This window comes from Mus pahari, chromosome 5, assembly GCF_900095145.1.
Source record: "Mus pahari chromosome 5, PAHARI_EIJ_v1.1, whole genome shotgun sequence".
In the NCBI taxonomy this organism is placed as follows: Eukaryota; Metazoa; Chordata; class Mammalia; order Rodentia; family Muridae; genus Mus; species Mus pahari.
Window position 1 is genome coordinate 131,760,411 of NC_034594.1, and position 23,444 is coordinate 131,783,854.

The 23,444-nt window shown below is 39.8% G+C and overlaps 1 protein-coding gene across 1 annotated transcript in view; it reads right to left on the bottom strand.

Annotated features, from left to right (window-relative positions):
- Positions 1-23,444, bottom strand: part of Pappa2 (pappalysin 2) — a 238,200-nt gene that overhangs the window by 149,817 nt on the left and 64,939 nt on the right. The window contains exon 3 of the mRNA XM_021198056.1: positions 13,558-13,703. Within this exon, the coding sequence (XP_021053715.1) occupies positions 13,558-13,703 (146 nt within the window). The remainder of the gene's footprint in view (positions 1-13,557; positions 13,704-23,444) is intronic.

Sequence of the window (23,444 nt, forward strand, 5' to 3'; positions counted from 1 at the left end):
GAAATTTTATGGAAAGTCACCCTTAGATGGAAAGGTACAAGCAATTAATGACTTCTCAGAAAAGAAGAAATCATCTTCCCCAGGAAGAAGTCTTTCAATTGGTCATTTAATACTAACTATTCATCCCTGATAACATATACATAGAAAAACCACTAAACGTTCTCACAAGGTTGTGTATGTATTCATATAACAATAAAAGGAGTGAGATATAAGGGGTAGATCTGGGAGGACTTAAGAGGTGTGGAGTAGGGAATAAACATGAAAAAAATACATTGTACGAGATTCTCAAAGAATTATTGACATATTAAATTTTTTTGAAGAATGTTGCCTCTTTTTCAGCAAGTTCATCTAAAGTGAGTTCACCTCTTCTACTACTAAGAAGCTAGCAAGACATCCCACTCACCCTCTGAATTCCCACAGGACTCCAAAACAGGTGTTTGGAGAACAGGTAATCACATGGAATGGGTTTAGGCAACTGATAAGCAAGCTGGCTTTAATTTGCCCTCCTTACTAAAGCTTACCCCTGCTTCCTTCCTTGTCCCATAACTGAACCACTTGATTATTTTTTAGACCTCAAAATTGTAAGAGGAGACTAGGTACAATTGCCAGTGCCTGAGAAAGAACATCAAGAGACCTGCGTCCAGCCTTCAAGGGTTAAGAGTCACCTTGGCCATCAGTCTCAGACTGGCCCTTGCCTCATTCCTAACAACCACATCCTTTCTATATTGATGGTCTTCTGGGGATGGCCAGTGCTCTAGAAAAGAGACCCTGCCTCTCTTCCTATAGTCTGTAAAGGTAAGAACTGTGATTATGAGGACGTCTGTCCAATAAATGACCGGACTCAGGAAAAACTGAAACAATAGTGTGAATGGATGAGGACGGTTGTTTAAATACTGACATTGTTGCTTAAGTCTTTGTTATCTTTTCCTGTTGCCAGAGTCTCCTGCATGTCTTACCTCCCTAGGATATAAACAACAGAATTTCAAAAGCACCAACCAGAAGATCCTTTCCTGGATATGGATTTTTAAGGGCTGTGTCATCTGAGTCCTGAAGGGACTGTGGATTGGCCAGTAAGACAGGTTAACTGAACACTGTCATCTTTACTCTCACAGTACCAACAATACCCATTACCACATTAGCCTAAAAAATGACTCATAAGTTGAAGGAAAAGAGATAAAGATGTGTTGGGAATGTGTAGATGTAAATGAGTCTGATAAAGTTGATCATTCTGTCTTTTTGAATATCAAAATTTAAGGAGGGTTTATGAAATCAAAAGCAGATTATTTTGTATCATTCTAGAAGTAGATTTCTGAGGAAGCGTCCCAGTCCTATAGAAGAGCAGCTGGATAGAGAGGAAGTGGGGAAGATAACACAAAGTGACAAAGTGACACCTAAGTCACTCAGGTGACTACATGAGTGTGACACCGTGATGAGAATGATGATCATCCCCAAGGACAAAACAGACCATGGTCTGAAATAGAAATTTCCAGTTTCTTTGGAAAGTTAGTTATGTCAAATGATGTTTTGCTGGGGCACAGAGGTGAAAGGATGTTTTGCTAAAGCAGATACAGGAAAGAATGTTTTCCTGAAACAGACACAGGTGAAAGTATGTTTTGCTGGAGTAGTCATGGGTGAAAGGATATTTGTATATAGAAAGGATGTTTGATTAAGGAGTATAAATATAACCCCACAGACACTGGGCAATGAGCACTGACCATTGGTTTGCTCTGCCTCACTATTCTTTGCAAATAACATGCGTGTGCTGGTTTGCCTTACATAGCATTGTTGAGCTCCAGCAATGGTGACTCCAGAGAGAAACTTGCCCAAGAACTACTTGTGGGGTTTCTGCAGCTTGCCACTTCCACGACCTTACCTCAGGCCAGTTGGCAAGCCTTGTAGTGTTTTCAGGATTGAACTATAGCTGCTGGTTCATCCCTGGTATCTGCCTGCTGGGAGGACTGGATTGTAGCTGCTGAGTTGTATTTGATGTTTGCTATGGTACTGAACTGTTGAGAAAAAAGATCAAGCTCGCCTCCAAAGAACTATTACTGAACAGGTCCACTTCCTCCACATCCGAATAACTTCTCTTCCACTACCTCTGCTAGGTGGTGGGCTAGAGGAGAAGTTGAACCCTTATTAAAAGCAGGTTGCAAAACATTTACCCTACAATGGTCCCTCTGTAGTCTGGATGTATGAAGCATCTTTCCAGATAGATGAAGCCTCAAGTGAAATGAGTCAATTGAGTATATTCCTACTATTCATTAACATGGGTGTTCAAAACAGAAATCAAGGTCAATCAATGAATACATTTATACTTGCTGCATGCTTGCTTGTGTGCATTAAGAACTCGACTCTAAACAGGGCTATTATGATCAACTTTCAAATGTGGCACAGAATGAATGGAACTCTCTGCACTTAGCAACTGGCGACCATGTGTGGCACAGCTGTTCCTTAATGGACTTGCAGGAGGAAGGCAGATGTGCCTCCTTAGAGGGCCTTTCAGCTTTGATTATGAGGAACAAGCTAAAATAGTAAGGCAGAGCTGTTGTGTGGTCTTGGGAATGTTGCAGGGGAAGAAAAGAGAGAAGTTGCTGATGAAAAGATGATTCCAAGCTTCCAGAGTGATGCTATGTTCCCAAGTTCTCAATGGTTGTCCCCAGGACCAACATGAGACCGTCAAACTAGCTCATGGTAAAGAGATTGATTCTCAGAGCTATTTCTATTTAAAAAGAAACTTCAGCAACTTGAGTAAAGGGCACTGGTTGGCATTGTTTTTAAATGGTTCTGTAAAACTTTTAGGGTTGAATGTTATATGCCTGTAAATCAGGGAATCCAGAGCTGGTCTGTAAGTGCCTATATAATTATTTCCAGTTACTTGCTACCGTACACTTCCCCCTAAAATATATTCTCTACAATGAAGGAAGAAATGTGTAAAAATGTGCCTCAGTGTCCAAGGAAGGAGTGCTCTTGGGGAAGGCAGGGGAAGAAAATGGCAAGGGTGGGTGGATAGACAGAAGGGAGGAGCAAAGAGCGTAGAACAGAATGAGATCTGCAAAGAGGTGTGGACCTATCCAGGACCAGACAAGGGACTTCACATCTCTAAGACTTCTGCTACTTTATTGATTCTGCATCCTGCATTCTCATTGAATAGAAGCCTTTGTTCCAGACAAGACAGAACAAACCCTGTATGTTCAAGATGAAATGAAGATTAAAGAACCTGATGTCAGTTTTATTTCCCCGTGTGCCCTTTCAGCTACACCTGTCCCTGATTGCCATGTACTAGGAGCTCTCAAGTACTTCTGCATCATGCAAGAAATGTGATCTGATGAGGTCAGACTGCGGCTGTTATTAGAAAGCGATCAGAAAGGTAACAAGCTGCTGGCACCTTGCAGTTCACTTGTTAATTAAGCATTTGTGCATGTACTGAGTGTCATTTCTCAGCCAGGCATTGTTTTGGTTTTGGTTTTTACTTTGCTTTGTTTCTGAATCAAGAATTCAACAATTTCCGGGATGTATTTTAAAAGAGATGACTTTTCAAAGGTTTATATTTAAGATGGTTATGTTTTGGGTTTTGTTTTTTTTGTTTGTTTGTTTTGTTTTCTTCTTGGTGGTGGTGGTAGTGGGTTTTTGTTGTTGTTTTGTTTTGTTTTTTTTTTTTTTTGGTTGTGAGTGTATCCTTTAAGATATGAGTCATCTCTCCAGACAGGGAGACACACACAGAGGGAAAGAAGGAATGAGGGAGAGAGAGTAAGGGAGGGAGAGAGGAAGAGAGAAGAAGGAGGAGAGAGAGAGAGAGATTGATTTTGGAATACTCAATTCAAAATGGGATGTCTCCAAATTCCTACACTCAGAGGTCAGTGAACCTTATAGAAGAGAAGGCAGAAAAAAATGTAAGAGCCATGGACAATGGAGGACAGCGGGAGTATAGTCCTCTACACCAACCGAGCAAAGCTCATATGGACTCACTGAGACAGGAGCAGCATGCACAGGGACTGCACAGGGCTGCACCAGGTCCTTTGTACATATGCTATGGTTTTCAGTTTAATGTTTTTGTGGGGATGCTGAGTATGTGAGCGAGTCTCTGTTTCTTGTGCCTTCCCGGGCTCTTTCCCCTCTGTTGGCTCGTCTTCTCCGATTTTAATGGCATGGTTTTTGTTTTCTCATATTATACTTTATTTTGTGATGCTTTATTATGTCTTAAAAACCCATTCTTTCCTATTGAAAGACTGAAAGGGAGTAGATCTCGATGGGAAGGGAGTTCAGGGAGGAATTGGAAGGGGTAGAGAGAGGGGAAGCTGAAATCAGAATACATTGTATGAGAAAAGAATCTGCTTTTAATAAAGGGGGAGATGATTCTGTAGTCCACACATACAAGTGCATAAAATCTTGGTTGACCTTGAATATCAGAATTTGAAGTACTAGGTGAAATCTGTCCAATATGTTTTGTTCTCATTATGGCCCAGACAGAGCCTATTTCCCTCAGACTATTCTCATCACTTGCCCCGTTCTTCCATGACTTATGAAGGGATCTCCCTTTGCTCTTATGAACAGTTCTCCCATTGTAAGAAGCCTACAAATACATTTCTTTGTTTAATAAAAAAAAACCAACATCTTTCCATGGCATTAAAGACATCTCAGTTAAAGGGGAGGTAGGAGGTCATGGGAACAAGCAAGAACAATAACTGCAGGCATGGCATTTGAAACACCAACTATAACTGGATGCTAAGACTTACCAAGCCCCTTTGACAGGTCAGGTAATCTTCCAGTTATTACCACGTTTTCTATACAAGGAAACCTAGAACCAGAACACTTTCTCAAGAACACGTTTGTTCTTCTCTGGGAAGCCAAAGCCTCCTCCCTCACTCAAATCATCTTTTCCCACAGGTCCCAGTGTCTGGGCTCATTTGAAAATCTCTAGTGTTTAAACTCTCACGAGCTAGGTGGGTCTCATCACATTAGAGTATGTTGCTGCTCATCTCCTCAGCATGGTCTGGAGCAGAGGCTGGCCAGAGCACTCTGAAGTCTATGTCACAGCAACAGACTCTCCCCCAACAGTGTGAATGCTGTTCATACCTCACCTCTCGGCAGTGCAAACATCTATCTGCTAATCACGGGGGCTTTCCTGGAGACTCTCTTTCCTTTGTTTGCGCACACATGTCTAAGTCTGCTTGTCTTCCTCCTAAGTGGAAGCAGATTTGGAGAAACCCCAAACTCGATGCATTCTAAAGTGATCTAGCTTCCTATTTTGTCCGCGTTCTGCTATAGTTTCTGCCTTGGAACAATGATTCACTAAGTCAAACAAAACTCCCACTTCCTCATCTAGTTCATTACTTATTTATATATTAATTTATTGAGATTATAATATTATTGCACTGTTTCTCCCTTCACCCCTCCAAACTCTCCCATATATCCCTTCCTGCTCTCCTTCAAATTCATGGCATCTTTTCTTCACTAATTGTTATTGAACACACACACACACACACACACACACACACACACACACACAAAATCCTAAATATAAATTGTTTAGTCTGTCTGTTACTAGTATACAACGTACGTTCTCCAGGCTGGCCATTTGTCTCTGGATGACCGTTTGGGATGACCTCTCCCACTCCTAGCTTTCCTTAGATGCTCTCATTCTTTGTATAGGGTTGAGGACCCATGGGCTCTCATCCATCTATTTGATATATCCACTGGTGTCATCCTTGGTTAGCTCATGTTTGAGTAATCACATTGATGAGACTTTACAGGAAACTTCTCAGCAATTCATAATAAGGAAAATAAGCAATTCAACTGATAATTTAGCATGTTCAGTTATATACCAATAATCACTACCCATCTTCATGCAGAAGAACTAATATTGGTGTGAGGAACCACACTTATCTCATTGAAATACAGTTTCCATACATTTTTTTGTTCACTTATGATTAAGTAATGCAAACTTTCTGTCTAACCATAGAAAATAATTCTTTGAAGTGACCATTAGACTGGGAAGAAATACTCAGGACTTCATAATTTAAGTGTTATTAGTGCCTTTTTGCTTGTTACTAATTAAATTTATGGATTAAATTTTTCCATGTTACTCTAAGACCATGTGAAGGAGAGCAGAAGTTTTCATAAATTGTTTTAGGGACACAAAAGGAAAAGATAAGTTTGGGGAGCATTCAGAACTCACCCTACTTCCAAGCTTGGACAGGCTTTACCCAGCGTCTATTAGGACATCTCTTGGTTTTACACGGTGAGATATCCTTCCATTTCTGCCAAGAACACCCTAGACTCATCTGTCCTTCAGTGCTTATTTCAAGTGTCAGCTGTCTGGGAATACCTCCCTTGATGCTTTCGAAGAGTTTGGCATGTGTCTCCAGGGCCTGTCTAGCCCTCTGTGTTGCTGTGACACACAGCATAAGTATGTGTTACATGTCCATCTTCCACTAGCGTTCTGTGTTGTTCTGTTCTAACTTTGTCTTATTCCTGTATTGCCACAAGACAGATTCACCAATCACTCTTGAATGAATGTATGCATGAACGCTTAAATGAATGAAGGGTTGTTGACTGTAGTATTAGTGACTAATATGGAAGTGCTGGTTTACCATTTAGTCAAATATTCTTTCTTTGAAGCCATGATGGTAACTCAGATGTTATTTATAAAAAATTTTTACCCTCCTTTAGCATAGAACTAGAAAGGCAAAAATCATACTCAGTGCAAGAAACAGTGCCAATGGCAAAGCAGAATGAGCCTTGGGATTCCTACAGAGTGGAAACCGTTGGTAATCAGAAACTGCATTTGGTTTTCCAGTCTGTGGGGCTGATAAGCTTACGTATAGATCTCTCAGATCACCTTAAACGTGGTGAGCTGTTGCACAATGACACAAACCTAATCCTACGTAGCCTCTTGGAAAGACTGTTTAGAATATCCTCAATGCCTTTCTCTATCATGTATTGTGAGCTGTCTGCTCTGGTATTCACTTTGTAAATTACAAGTATGAGTGAATAAAAAACAATAAATAGATACACAAGCAATTTCATACAGAAATGGAGCAGTGAGCTATTCAGCCCAGCTCCCGAGAGCACTCTCATTCTTCAAAGTTCTAAAAACAAAGATCCATAGCTGCTTTTGCAATGCAATTTTGAGTCAGATTTTCAGGAGATAAGTTACAAACATTTCTTCTATCATTGCATTGAGATGTAATTCCTCCTCTAAATTGTTGTCCTGCTGCTCTATCTGTGAGCATTCCCAGCACACTAACCACATGCACAGTTTTCTCCATATGTATAGAGGTCACCGACCAGTTCTTACACCTGTGTGTGTACATACATACTCTGTAAGTTTATTGCATGTATACAATTATATAAACATTACCACACTCAAAATATAGACCCAGCTCATCACTAAAACCTTCCTCCTTACTGGAAATGGCAGTACGTGCCTTTAATTCCAGAACTTGGAGCCAGCAGGATCTCTGTGAGTTCAAGGACACTCTGGTCTACATAAGGAGTTTAAGGTCAGTGGGGGCTACGTAGTGAGACCCTCTCTCAAAACACGACAAATAAAATCTTCCTCTTATTATCCTCTCTCTCTCCCTCCCTCCCTCCCCCCTCTCTCTCCCTCTCTCTCTCTCTCTCTCTCTCTCTCNTCTCTCTCTCTCTCTCTCTCTCTCTCACACACACACACACACACACACACACACACACACGTCTGTATCTTTCCTGTACCTAGTCCTCTCTCATCCCTAACTAACTACTGCCAATCAATAATTTGTTCTTTGTAACTTTTGAAAAGACTTCACTTATGGATTCAGAAAGAACAAGTAACCTTTGAGCCTGGCTTTCCTCCCCCCCCCCTGTATAATACACTAGTTAAGTCCATGTTGTTGCAGGTATTGATGCTTCGTTCCTTTTGTAAGTAATATTAGACAGTATTCCGTTACATGGATACTTTAAAGTTTAAGTAACCAGTACCAATGGACATTGCTCTGTCATTTCCACCATTAGACTGCTATACATAAGGATTTGTAAATATATATTTGAAAACAGCTATATCCATTTCTTGGGCCTCAGTAACAAGGAGTCTTATTATTGGATCATTAGCTAGGGAATCCTTATAGTCATAAGAAATATGCAAATTATTCCAGATGACTGTGCCCCTTTCAGATTCCCACTAGCAATGTATGGCCAATCCAGCTTTTCTAGACCTTCACTGTGGTAGGTTTTCAATTAGTTTTTCAGATAGGTGGGTGGTAATAGTTGATGGTAGTCTTAGTTTACATTTCTCTAATAGTTAAGGAGGTAAAGCTTTATTTCTTGTGACTGTTGTTTAGCTCTGCATCCTCCTTATACAACATCTTGTCTTATCTCTGCTCGTATCTAACTGAAATGTCTAATTTTTCTCTCACTATTGAGTTTTGAGAACTTGCATGTTCTAAATAGTAATCATTTTCCAGATGTTCTAAATAGTAATCATTTTCCAAATGTGTACTTTTTAATTATTATTTTATACAGCTTGTTGTTTCTTTATGCATTTGAGCAGACTTTTTCAGCAAAGGTTTTGATACTGATGAAGCATAACTGGTAAGCTTTTGTTTTTGTAAACTATACTTTCAGTATTTTATATACGTACTTTTGTCTCAGCCCTGTTCTGAGGATTTTTGCCTATATTTGCACTAGGCACTCTATACTTTCACTTTCTACACTTAAGTATATGCTCTATTTTGACTTAATTTCTCTATAAGTTGCAAAGTTCAGACTGAGGCTCATTTTCAGTTGCCTGTGGATATACAACTGCTACAAACCCACTAGTTGGAAATGAGTATTGCCTATTAAGGCTGTATGGAAGTTTTATGCAGTTCTGGCTGGCCTGAAACTCATTGTGTAGGCCACACTGGCCTTGAAATCACAGAACAAGCCTTGATCGGCTTCCTGAGTGCTGGGATTAAAGGTATAAAACCATCATGTCCAGCCCAGTTCTTTCATCTTTTATAAAAGTATAGATTCCTTTTCTGTCCATGTTTTTATTGGTGAGTTTGTCTTCCTAGTAATTAATCAATTTACTTCCCCTAGACTTTTTTTCCCTCCTCAAAACCTTTTTATCTGTTAATGTTTTTCTAATAAATGTTTATTTTTAACAAATTTATTTCTTGCGTTGATTTTACTGCTTTCTTCTCCTTTCCTTGAGTTTAATGTGCTTTTTGTCCTGGGTTGATATGTAGACTTTATCCTTTTCTAATAATTAAAGCTGTATGTTTCCCCTGCTTGTGTCTCCATATGCACAAAAGTATTTTATAACAGTTTTAATCATTTTATTTAAAAATAGTTTCCTGTTTCCACTATAATTTGGCCTATGGCTAATTAAAAGTATATTGCTTAATTTCTAAATAGTCAGAGGTTTCCTCATTTTTATTGTCTTATCATTGGATTTCTAGCTTATTTACAATGAGATGAGAGAAAAAAGTTTTATGACTTTAATCCTCTGAAATTATTCTATGGTCAAGAATTCCTTCATTAAGTTTTCCATAGCATATGAAAAGAATGTGTGTTCTGCTCCATTTAAATACACAGCCTGATTCTGTTGAGCCAAGCTTTTAACCATATTTCTCAAAATTCTGTATATCTACTGAATATTCATTTGTTCTATCATTTTCTAAGAAAACCATTTAAAACCACCAGTTATGACTATAGTTTTGTTTGTGTTTTTATACATGGATTTTTTTTTCAGGCCATGTTAATTGCCACATCCAAATTCATCACAACTATATTTTCTGATTGAATTTACTCTTGTATTAAAAAAATAGCCTGATTTATTTCTGATACTACTACCTTAAAGTGTCCTTCATCTGATATTAGAAGACTGCTTTCCTTTGGATTAGTATTTCCAGGGTATTTAACCACTTGTGTTCTTATACTAGGATTTCTCTGTTAGGGTTTCAGGAGTTTTGTTGTTGTTGTTTTGGGGTTGTTTTATTTTAAATGATTTTAAGGGGTGTGTGTGTGTGTGTGTGTGTGTGTGTGTGTGTGTGTGTGTAGATATTTTCACATGAGTGTTGATACCCACAGAGTCCAAGAGGGTATCAGACCCTCAGAGACAGTTGCAGGTTATTGGGATTACTTGGTGTGTGTGCTGGGAACTGAACTTGACTCACCTGTGTGAGTAGCATGCACTCCTGGCCTCTGAGCCAGAGCTCCTGCCTCATTCTGTTCATTAGTGTCTCACTAATCCATCCATCTTTAGATAAAAAAGCCAATCTAAAGATTTTAGATTGAATTCATATGAATTTTAATGTTATGCTTAATATGATATGAAATTGGTGCTTTTTCTGAACAAAGAAAAAGGGGACCCTTAAATGCTTTAATTTCCTGTCCCCCCCTTTTATCTTTTGTAACACTTTACATTTTATTTCAACACACACACACACACACACACACACACACACACACACACACACACACACATATATATATATATATATATATATATATATATATATATATATNTTGTTTTCCCAATCTCTACCTTAGATGGTTTTCTTCCTGATTCTTGGCACTTAGACAAATTATCTCTGATTTTATTTATCTGAATATATATATATATATATATATATATATATATATATTACTTTTCAGATGGTATTTTTGTCAAATTTAGAATTCAATGTTAGCAACTATCTTCTTTAACATTAAAATGCTATCAGCCCAATACTTGAGGGCATGCAGTTTTCATTGATGAGACAACATTTCTGTCTTATTATCAAACTTCTCAGATAGCCCATGCGTTTTCACACTGCCTACTCTGCAGACTTTACTCTTTGTTTTTGGTTTTTATCACTTTTGTTGCCATGGTCCAGATAGACCCTTCTTTGACCCTGTTTTCTTTGGCATTTATGAAACATCTCTGATGAATTGATAACTTTTGTCAATTTGAAAGGTGATCAGCCATTCTCTCTGTGAATATTATTTCCAATCCAGTTCCCTTCTAGTCTTCTAGAACTCCAATTTCATTAGCAATTTTAATTAAGTAATCTAATTTATTGAACATTTCCCAAGATGGTTTCTTATTTTTTTCATCACCTTTTTCTCTAAGTTCAATTTCTCGAATTTCTTTTAGGCCTTTACTTCTTTATCACTAGCCTTTGTCCAATTCTTGAATTTGAATACTAGCATGATTTTTTAGCTCTAACATTTTCCTTGATGGTTTCCTATAGAATCTAACTCTCCTAACCAGCTTCCTAGCTCTAGTGTATTTTCACACATTAGCCATTTTTATACACCAGCCCAGTGTCTAAAGCCTCTAACATCTGAATGATCTATCGGTCATGTTGTCTTGTCTTTGTTCTTGAATTGGTTTTTGTTTTCCTTTATTTGACTATATTCCCTGAAATTTTTATATTGACTGCTGGATACTATATATAAAAGATTATGTAGGGTGCTCCTGATGCTATTGTATCCCCGGATGTTTTCCCTCAGTTAGGCAAGATAATTTCCTGTAAAGATCAGGTGAGAGGTCTTCTGGCTGGGTTCTCACCCCAGTGTGAACCAGCCCCCTATACCCTGGTGCATCGAACATGTCTTCAGTGCTCCTTCTTCTTGACAGTGTCCAATTTCATTTTCTTTCCTTTCTGTCATGTGACTTTTAAATCACCACTCCACTTTTTAATCTCTTAGAAGTCATTTTGGAACGGGTTTCTAGGCTTTGGCTTTGATAATGCATCCTTAAATAATCAGCAAATATTCTGAGAGGATAAGCATGAGTCGAGCATTGGGCCCACGCCTGTGCTTTCTATTTCCCTGGGATCTTGGGCCTAAACTCTCTGGTTCTCTGGTGAGTCTGAAGCAAACTCTAGGCTGCTGTTTCTGCCCTGATTCTAGTCCTTTTACTAGAACTTTGATGATTTCCTTAAAAGTAAAAAATATGGGTTATCTTATAGCACTCAACTGTACCTGTTTAGCTTTCTCTGCAATTAGACCCCTTGAATCCTCACATCTGATGTCATACCATAGCTAATGTTCAAACAGTTCATCTACTTTTGAATTATTGGATGAGTCTTGATCATGCTTTCATATCTAATAAAATGACCAGACACTCAAGAATCTACTCCATCCCAACAACTCTGGTCAAATGGCCAGATTTATTTCCAGAAAGACCAGTAAAATCACTTTTTAAGATTTGAAATGGAGATCCAACAGTGGCTGGGTATACCTTGCTGTCAGAGCCCCTCACACATCCACCAAAAAGGTGACTGTTGTTTTGGGGAAGCAATTCAAGTCACCCAAACTCACTCTTGATTAGATTATTTGACTAGGACCCTCTAGTACACCAACTATCATCAGATAGGCTACAATAATTCACAATGGCCTTCATGAAGAACCAGGATGCCTCAAGTTTACCTAGTCATCCTGGAAATGCATAACTGAAACCTGCTTGAATTTCCTAGGGGTCTCCTTGAGTGTCTGAGCTAAGCAAATGGCCCCATCAGCTTTCTGATATCATATTACTAAACCAGGTTTTACACTTTGGCCACCTAAGTGATATTTTTCCCTTTTAGACCTCTCTAAGTCTTAAAAAAATGGATCTAATGAATTGGACTTAACCTCAGCAAATTATTTCCATGCAGGGTTATAAAGCTGGTGTTTAGGCTTTTAGTTAATAATTAATTCATTGAATAATGATCTCACTCTGTTGCCCAAGGTGACCTTGAAGTAGTGATATTTGTCTTCACCATCCATGCCTAGCATCATATGCACCATGACACTAAGACCTCATTTTTTTTAAATAAAGCTAGCTCCTTTGCAATTCTATACATGTAATGCTACATTCCAGCTATTTTGTCCCCCATACCCTCTCTTAAATCTCTCCTATCCCTATTAGCCCAACTAATGCTGGTTCCTTTTCCAGATTCACAACTATTTCATGATCCATTTATCATAACCATGGTTACCTATGTGACCATTAGGTTGTGACGACTACCCATCAGACCCTGTTTGTGTCACCAGCGTGTATACCACTGAAGACAGTAACTCTCCTTTTCCTGAATCTACCTAACAGCGAATGATAGGGTGCCCTAACTCTCGCCTACACTTGTCTGCCTGTTGTTTTGCATATTCATATTCAGACCCAGTACAGTCAGCAGTCGTTATTGAAAGTTCATGAGTGCAATGTGAATTTTCTTTTTGACTTTTCATTTGATAATATGATCACCAAACCACTACTCAGTAAGTAGCCCAGGCTGTCCTTGAATGTACTCCAATAGCCCAGGCAGGCCTTGCAATCTGATCTTTTAGTACCAACATCCTTTGTTGCTAGGATTAAAGGCCTGTACCACCAGGACTGGTCTATCTTTAGACTACAGAATCAGTTTAGAGCATTCTGGGTGTTTGATCTACCACCTCTTAGTTTTGACTTTGAAACATTTTTTATTGACTTCCCCAGCAGTCATTCTCAGCCTAAAGCTGTTCTTCATTCGCCGACTTCATATTTCTCATCTTTCCTTTTCCCCAAGACTCCCTTCCACAAACTCTCCTGAGATGTCTTTTCTTTTATTTACCACTGTTCTTCCCTTCACTTACCCAGGTGACTGAGAGCTTCCTTGTCCCAGGGCCATGTGGCAGAACCTGCAAGGTCTTCCCGAACTGAGCTGGCGAAGTAGACATTGAGGAAGTGAGTGCTGTTGAGCTGCAAGGCCTCCTTCAGCTCCTTCACACTCATGTATGCCCTGGGGAGCAAGCACAAAGATGGAATGTCACACCATAAGGTGCAGACCAGCAGGACCAGATCTGATTACTGTCATGGTACTGCCAGTCACCAAAGCCTTTTGGAAGGGTAGACAGGCAGAAGCATGCCTTTTATGAAGTCTGGGAAAAGACACTAGTATACATTTGAGATATTTATCCCATTAAGTGAAATCCTTCTGCTTTGAAATACCACAATATCTGCAGGAAGTTGCCATGTTGTCCTTACTTCCTTTTCTTTTCTTTTTTTTTTAATTAGATATTTTCTTTATTTTTTTATTTTGTATTTTTGAATTAGTTAATTAATTAATTTAGTGTTTTTACACTCCATATTTTATTTCCCCCAACGTCCTTCCACCCTCTGACTGTTCCACATCACATACCTCCTCCCCACCCACCTGTCTTCATGTGGATGCCCCCAACCCCACCCTACCTGACCTCTAAACTCCCTGAGGCCTTCAGCCTCTTGAGGGTTAGGTGCATCATCTCTGAATGAACACAGACCCAACAGTCTTCTACTGTATGTGTGTTGGGGGCTTCACATCAGCTGGTATATCCTGCCTGTTTGGTGGTCTAGAGTTTGAGAAATCTCAGGGGGTCATATTAATTGAGACTGCTGGTCCTCCTACAGGATCTCCCTTCTCCTCAGTTTCTTTCAGCCTTCCCTAATACAACAACAGGAGTCAGCTGCTTCTGTCCTTTGGTTCAGTACAAATATCTGCATCTGACTCTTTCAGCTGCTTGTTGGGTATTCCAGAGTGTGGTCATGATATTTTCTTTATTTACATTCCAACTGTTATCCCCTTTCCTGGTTTGCCCTCTGAAAACTCCCTCCCCTCTCCTCTTCCCCCTGCTCACCAAACCACCCCCTGCCCTTCTTGGTCCTGGCATTCCCCTACACTAGGGCATTAAGCCTTCACAGGACCAAGGGCCTCTTCTCCCGCTGATGACCTACAAGGCCATTCTCTGCTACATATGTGACTAGAGCCATGGTTCTCTCCATGTGTACTCCTTTGTTGGTGCTTTAGTCCCTGGGAGCTCTGGGGGTACTGGTTGGTTTATNTTGTTGTTCCTCCTATGGGGCTGCAAACCCCTTCAGCCCCTTGGGTTCTTTCTCTGGCTCCTCCATTGGGGACCCTGTGCTCAGTCCAATGGTTGGCTGAGAGCATCCACCTCTGTATTTGTCAGGCACTGGCAGAAGTTCTCAGAAGACAGCTATATCAGGCTCCTGTCAGCAAGCACTTGTTACTTTCATTTCTTCATGTTCACTGGAATTGTTTCTTCAAGATCCACCCATTGATGTTGAGGAATTCTTTGGTCTGAGAATTATCCTCTGGCTGTGAAGAAAGCCTGAGCCTCTCAGTTTCTCATACTGCCTGATCCTTATGATGGCAGGAAGTTTAGTTATATGTCTGTTTCGTTACATGACTATAGTAACCATTATTTTTTAAAGGAAATGTTTCAAAAGTGGCTAGAAAACAAGTTATAAGAGGTAAATGTTACAAGAGTTGGGGGAATACAAAACATCATAAAGCTCCTGCAAATGCTACTGATGCTATGTATTAATTTCTTTTTTGTATCCCTTAAACTATAGACAGTCTTCCTCTCTACTCCTATCTCCTTATGATAATAATTGAAGTCTGTGTTGGCTAGTTTTTAATGTAAATCTGACAAAAGCTACAGTCATCTGAGAGGATGGGACCTCAATTGGGAAAATGTTTCCATAAGATCAAGCTGTAGGCAAACCTGTAGAGCATTTTCTTACTTACTGATGAATATGAGAGGGCCCAGCCCACTGTGGGTGGTGCAACTCCTAGGCTGGTGATTCTGGGTTCTGTAAGAAAGTGGGCTGTGCATGCCATGAGGAGCAAGTTAGTAAGCAGCACTCATCCATGACCTCTGGAACAGCTTCTGCCTCCATATTCCTGCCTTGAGTTCCTGCCCTGACTGTGTCTGATGATGAACTATGATATGGGACTGTAAGTAAAGTAAATCCTTTCCTCTTATGTTGTTTTTGGTCATGGCATTTCAATATAAAACAGCACATCAACAATAGAAAACCTAAGACAGTGCCTTCAAATCACTAAACAATTGTATATATGTACTTACAGAATTGAAGGCCTATTAATATATGACTCCCAAACATTCTAGATTATTGATGGAGACTTTAATTGCCTATTGGGTTGAGGGTGGGCCCCTATTGCTGAATGCACCACACACTTAGGACACACAACTCAGAAGATTCTGTCTGTATCTCTCCCAAAAGCTTCTTTCCTGTCGTCTAGCTTCCACGGTTCCAGAAAATACTATGCAAGCTGCCAAAGGAGTGAATCAATTAAGCAGTCCTACCAAGCTGTAACACCCATGAACCAAAACAATTACCAGCATGTCAATATATTCATAAAGGTGCAAGAAGTGGCACTTAAACATCAGTGATAACCCACAGCTGGGTAATTGGATTTGTGGAAGAGATTCATGCCCGGAACTGGAAAGTTAGCTAGCCTCCTGAGGCTAATACATTCCTGGACCTTAGGAGACAATGTACTCCTGTCACTTTCTAAATCATCAAGCCTTCTTAAAGTACTTTATCAGTGAAGCTCCTCTTTACAGCAAATGGAGACCATCACAGAAAACCTCAACTGATCTCAATGCAGAGACCAGTGAATGGAGTGGGGTGGCTCCAAGGTATACATTTACACCACAACTCCTGCATCTATGGCTCAGGGGACAGTACAGAAGAAAGGGATGGAAAGGCCATAAGAATCAGAGGGAAAGGGAGTTTGTCATAATGTGTCCCATAGAAATGACAGAGAAGCTACACACATGAAATCTTGCCAATATTGCTGCCTAAACATGACCATGACCTGACAAAAATGATGCCAATATACATGGCAACATGAACAGGGTTTGGTGGTCAAGGATAGGCATGGGCAGAAGCTCACAAGGCCTCAACCATATGTAAAGAATAACAAGCATATTAGGAAGGCCAAGAGCAGGAAACATTGTCTTCCCCAGGAAAGAACACACCAATCCAATGCCAAATGTTCACATTTGAAAACATATATACAAGTAACATTATACATAAGGAGTGTGTTATGAGTATTTATGTAATTTCAGAAGGACCAACTAAAACAGACCACAGTAGTCCTTAAACTAACCAAATGCTTCCAACAGTGGTCATGTTGTGCCATCCTCAAAAGAGAAAAAGCTAAAGCCCGCTTCTCACTGCTAAAGCCAGGCAGACTTAGGTTTCAAATCTCTTTTAGGATTAGGTTTCATGGCTGCTATTCTACCATATAAGCCATAAGCACTGAACACTCCCAGCTCTCATTATGACAGCATGACCCCTCTTCTATGACTTGCACTGCTTCCCAACTACGCTGTCTGTGTCACCTATTTAATGCATGCATAGAAAGTGCTAGCATTCTGAACTCAGAAAATGGAAATCACAGAAGGGATAATTTTTATGTTTCTTGAAACAGAACTAAAATGAAGAAGCAAAGCAAAGAATCAAACAAACAAACAAAAAGGTTACGCTGTAGATCTTAAGATACTTTGCAGAAAGGAGTTACTAAATGGTAGTTTTATTCATTTGTAATATATGGGAACAATAAGTCTCAGCCACAAGCAATCATCGAAGCTCCATGAGGCACTGTTGGATTGATCAGAGGGATATTCCTTCAGCCGTTTTCCTGGAGACACGATGTTTTGGGCTCTTGCCTGGTTTCTCCGCACTTACTCATATTCTCTTTTCTCTTTTCTGTTCTTGTTTGTTAAAATAATGGCATTATGTTTTTACTGATGGTTGGGATGATGGTGACATAATGAAAATCTTTCCTGTGGAAATGCTTCAATAAATGGGGGTTTGGGAGAAGAGATGAAACTAGAGAAGGAGTGGGATTGGATCGGATTAAAGTCAGCCTGCAAGAAGAACAGGGCACCTGGGATGAAGGTTGTCTCTGCCCCTCTTACAGGTTTCCAGTTAAAACTGGGACATGGTACTTTAACAATTTGCTCTCATTTTTATACTTACTCACTTTGCCTAATTCCCCCTGTTCCTGGCATGATTTTCTTGAGCTATCTGTGTGTTACAGGCTTCTCTGTTCTATTTGCCAGTGTTGGCCACCACCCATCTGTCCTCTCTCAACCCAGCATTTCTGTTCATTTCTCATGCGCATCCTCCAAAGGCCTCTTCCTCCTTCAGCAGCAGCAGCAGCAGCAGCAGCAGCAGCAGCAGCAGCAGCAGCAGCAGCAGCAGTAGCAGCAGGGGCTGCTTGTACTCATCTCCCTTCCTTCCTTGTCCACCTCTTTCCCCAGCCATAATTTACTCTTGCAGATGAGCATGCTGGTGTCACGCTAGTGACAAACTGGGTGTGGTTGTTCAGATTTCTATGCTCCACTGAAATATAGATACAGGTCAGTAGGTTTTAAGGAGAATAAATTGTTAAAAACTCCAGAGACGGTTGTAAATAGCCCTTAATCGAATTGATAAGGGAAGCATTTATTTTGCTGGAAAAGACTGTTGTCTACATCTTTGTCTAAAGCAAGGAGTGCTAAAGTGTGGAAGTCAGTGTGGTTGCTTCAGATGTATGCAAGCTTGTCTTCTGTAACATGCACAGCACTTCAAACATTTACTCAGTGCTAATGAAGTTAAATGTCTTAGCTTCTGAACTAACCAATGTACCCAGGGCTTGGCTCATAATTGAGAATGTATCAGTCAATGTAGTTCCTAAATTCAAAGTCAAACTTCTTCCTACATAAATGATTTATTAAGGGGTAAATGATGTTGGTGGTCAGGGTGGTCCAAAAGTCTCCAAAAACATTTTAGGGTATGTCTGTTGTCTTTGGTCACCTCCCAAAGGTTGAACATAAAACACCATGTACTGCAAACACATGACCCAGAAGGTTCAAACTGGCTCTGAGCTGAAAGCTTCCTTCTTGAGGACTACCATTCGTGGTATGAAAAGGTGCCAAGAAAACTTAAAGAGGAGGAGAGAAAAAGCAGTTAAATGCTCATGAACATCATGGACCAGCATGGCAAGATATCCCTAAGGGTACAATAGTGGCATGAGAGCCTTGGTGATAACCAACAGCTCTCTGAACTGAAGGCTCACTCAACAAGAGACAATCAGGCCCTAGGGCTAGTGGAACCAAGGATCTTGGAGGAAAACCTACAACCAGCATTTTACTAAACCAGCACAATTCCTAACTACATTTTAAATATTTATCCTTACACCCACAGATAAATATAGGTCTCACCTCTCATCAAAGAATCTTCTTTTTGCAACAGATGGAGACTATTACAGAAAACCACAAACAACTAAAATGGAGAGAAAAAGTGATCATGTTGTACCCAGCCACACAACTACTACCCTTAAGGCTTAGGGATCAGAGAAGAAGAGGAGGCTAAAAGATTGTAAGTCCCAGAGGAACAGGAAATGTGTCATGAGATTGTGTCTTCTAGAAATGTCAAGAGAAGCACCACCCACAAAGTTCCATCTACATGGCTGCCCCAATAAAACCCAAACAAGGGTGACACCAATAGACAGGCTAACATGGAAGAAGGAAGTCTCACAGGGCTCCAAGCCCAGACAAAGGAATATAAGCAACTAAAGAATGCTGAAAGCAGGAGATACAGTCTTTCTCAAGAAGACCCCTCCCCACACCGACTGGTTCCCAATACCAAATGGTTGGCCCTGAAATCGTATACTTACAAGTAATATTATACAAACTGAAGAAATTATACATATATATAATTAAATATAAATTATAAATTATACATATATAATAAATATACTATATTAATATATAGTATATATTATATTAATATATATGTATATATTAGGTATAGATACACATATGATTAATTTTTAAAAAGTGGCCATGAATTTGAGAAAGAAAGGGAGATGCATGAGACAGTTAGGAAGGAGGGACAGGAAGGGGGAAAGTTATACAATTCCATTCTAATTTAAAAAGCAAAATATATTTTAAAAGAGATAACTGCATTTAGTATTTGAAAGATGGTGAAATGGTAAAAATAATTGCTAGAAAATTCACAAGATTCATGAACTAATATGAACTGTGAATTGAAAGGGATGAGCTATACTTACTTATTCAGTTTCTGCCTGGATCTACCTTTACTTACATTCTCCCATCTCTACATAAAGATATCTAGCATTTGCCAGTAATTCCAGCACTTGAGAGGCAGAAGCAAGATAATCTCAAGTCTGAGTCCTGTCTAAACTGCAAACAGCATCAGAAACTAGCATATTGAGAAGCAAGAGATGAAGATATGACAGACAACTGTTTACTCTGGAACCACAGCCTCTCTTACCATAGTCAATGTGAATCTCTCTGTACTGTACAAAGTTAAGAAGATGATCCCCATCCCAAAATAAAACCCAAGTGTCCTCAAAGATTCTCACTTTATTCTCCTGAGAAAGAACTTACAAAAATCTGGGATTTAGAAATGTAGATGAGTCTAAACATTTCTGCCATCCAGTCTCCACCTGGGTCATCTAGGCCCTCAAAGCACTGATTTTACCATTGTCCTAGCAAACCATCATAATTGCAATGGGTTTTGTCTCCTGTCAAGTTCCCCTTGTTCTTAGGTGCCCATCATGTCAACTACTTAATTCTCCGTTTCATTCATGACACCATCTCCTGCTACTCCACAATCACAAAGGATTTCATCATCTCTCCTCCTCTTCATCTCAGCTCCTCTGCATGTTAGGAATATCAGCATTATGTGCAATATTCACCGAGAACAAGGTGTAACTCCGGCTTCCTCTGGCCTCATGGCACACACTCCATTCTCCTTTGTCCATCATTCCCATTATTCTTTTTCTTAGACTAAACTTTTAAAAAAAAATACTGTACTTATATAGATTATTCACTTGATACTTTCATTTGTTTATAAACATCCCTTCTCTAGGATTATTTATAATCCTCAATATTCCACTTTGCCTCAAAATACTCAATCTTTTATTCTTTGGATTCTTAGTAGCTAAGCATGCCTTTCTTTGATAATAGAAGGGAGGCCACTCATCATGAATTCCATCACACCCACATGTGCCCACACCCACACTTAAACTTATTTCCTTCTTCACTTATTTCTATTCATCCGTTTGGTCACACAGGATGAGGTTTTCTGAGTAAACTATAACTAACGCTCTTTCTTTTTTCCTTCTTCTTTTCCAATTCAAATTCCCTAAGAAAATTATTTATTCATCTTCCACTTACCCCTGCACCCCTAATCCAATTATAACCTGGTTCTCATCTATATCACATTATCGGAATTGCTTTTATTAATGTCAAGGACATCTTCATTTTCTCCCCACAACATTGAAAACAAACCCAGTCCCTGTGGTATTGGAACCCTGTGTTGCGTTTTGTATTTAATAGCTACTTGGTTTGCTTTAAACTCTCTACTCCCTTTACTTGATAACAATGCATTTTCTTATACTTTCTTCTGTTTTCTGAGACCAGCTCTTCCCTACCACCATGGTGGATAACACTTCCTGTTTCCACTTCTCATCCTTCCCAGCTATTCTCTGCAGACCTTACTCACTCTTCCTATTATCCCGGGCAATTCTTTACTCTTAAGCTTCCAGGCTTCATCGGTGCCTAGATAATTCTCAAGTTATCTGTATATCTACTCCAAGGCGATAACAATGTATCTCTCTGACAAGTGCCTAAACTTAGTTTACCCACAGACATCTGAGAAGCAATATACCAATGTGGAAAGTATCCCTTTAAGAGTCAAAACAAAAACAAAACAAAACAAAACAAAAACAAACAGAAAAAACAGGCAGCTCCGGAGGCTAAGATTCTTCCCTGCAAGCTCCACTCAAAGAAAACAGGGCAAGACTCAGGAAACTGTCCTCTGGGACTATGAAGAACACCTCTAATTAGAAGTAGAAAACTCTAAGTTAGAACCACATAATAGAAACCTTTGACTGACAGACCCACGTGAGACTCTCTATCTCCCAGAAGAGGGATAAGCAGGGGCAACTGCTTAAACACATCAAGAGAGCTACTGACATCCTTTTCCAGTACCTAGAGGTGAAAGTCACTCTTCTTGTCATATTCACTTCTCAGCCCAAGCACCATACCCTGCAGTTCTAGTGCAAACCACACAAAAAGCAACACAACATTTCTGATCTCCTTAGAGAACAATATGAACTCACACACACAGACACACATACACACACACACACACACACACACACACACACACACACGTGACCACATAGGTAGCAAAGCACATGTCGCTGACTATATAGATAGTCTGTTTGTGCTTATACATGCAAGGTTGCTCTGGGGAAATGGTCAGAATTTTCACACCCACACAAGTGGCCGAATGGAGACATCTCTGCATACATGGACAAAGGATGTGCTTTGGATGTGAAGTGATCTCATAGGTCCATGCGTTTGAGCACTTGGTCTCCACTTGCTTTTGCTGATTTGGGAAGTTGTAGGACCTTTAGGGGTTGCAGTCTCATAAGGATAGGATCACTGGGGACAGGAATTTAAGTTTTATAGCTCAGCCCCACTTCCTGTTCACTTGCTGCTCCCACATCCCTGAGACATTAAAACTGATAGGTCCCAATTCTTGTTACCGTACCTTCCCATACTAACTGAATAACAGTAAGCTCGTTCTTTCTTAGATTGCTTCTTGTTGCATGTTTGGTCACACTAATGAGAAAAGTAACTAAAACAACACATGAGAAACCACATGGGTGCATTCTGGTCCTGTGCTCACATGAGAGACTGCCATATAATTTTCCCCTATACCTACACAAGTAATCACATAGATATAGCTACACTTGTACGCACATAAATGACCTCATGGAGTCACTCTGCACTTGTGAGCATGCAAAGGACCACAAAGAGATAGGCTATATTTTTCTATACACATTTGAATGACATTAGAAGCAATCAGAACTTGTGTATACATGAGTGACTAAATAAAGACAGTCTGTGCCAATGCACATGTGAGTGACTACAAAGTCTTCAGCTTTATGTACACAAGGACATGCATAGAAACATCAGTCTTTACCTATACACTAATGAGACACTGTATGTACCTATAAACATGGTATCAACTATATAAAGACAGTCTATGACTATAAACACTAAAGTGACATCATAGGGGCAGTCTGTTGCTGTGCACATGAGAATGACCTCACTGATCTCTAGGTATACACCAGTAACCACTTAGGGAAAATCTGACCCTATGCATATGCTAGTGACCTTATAGAGAGAGTCTTTATGTGTGTGCATGTACGTGACAAAATAGACAATCTGCAATAACACACTTGCTGGTGACCTCACAGTTGTAGTCTGCAATAGCATGCTGAACAAACAGCTCTCAAAGGATAAAGCAAAATAGTCAATAAGCCTAAAACTACTCAACATATTTACATAGTAGGTAAAGAAAAAAATAAAACAATATTGAGGACTGGGAGGTTGCTCAGTCATTAAAGTGCTTGCCTCAAAACCACTGGGACCCAAGTTCAACCTCCAGAACCCATGTCAAATAAATCTGGTATAGCAATGTGTGTGTTTAATCAGTAGACAGAGACAGGTGGATGCCTGACCAGCCAGTCACACCTACACAGGAATAAGCTCCTCCCAGAAGCCAGAGATGCCAAATAAAAAGTTCAGCACCAAATATGACATACCTCCCAGTCGTTGGCCATAGTGTTTAGGAGAGCCTCAAA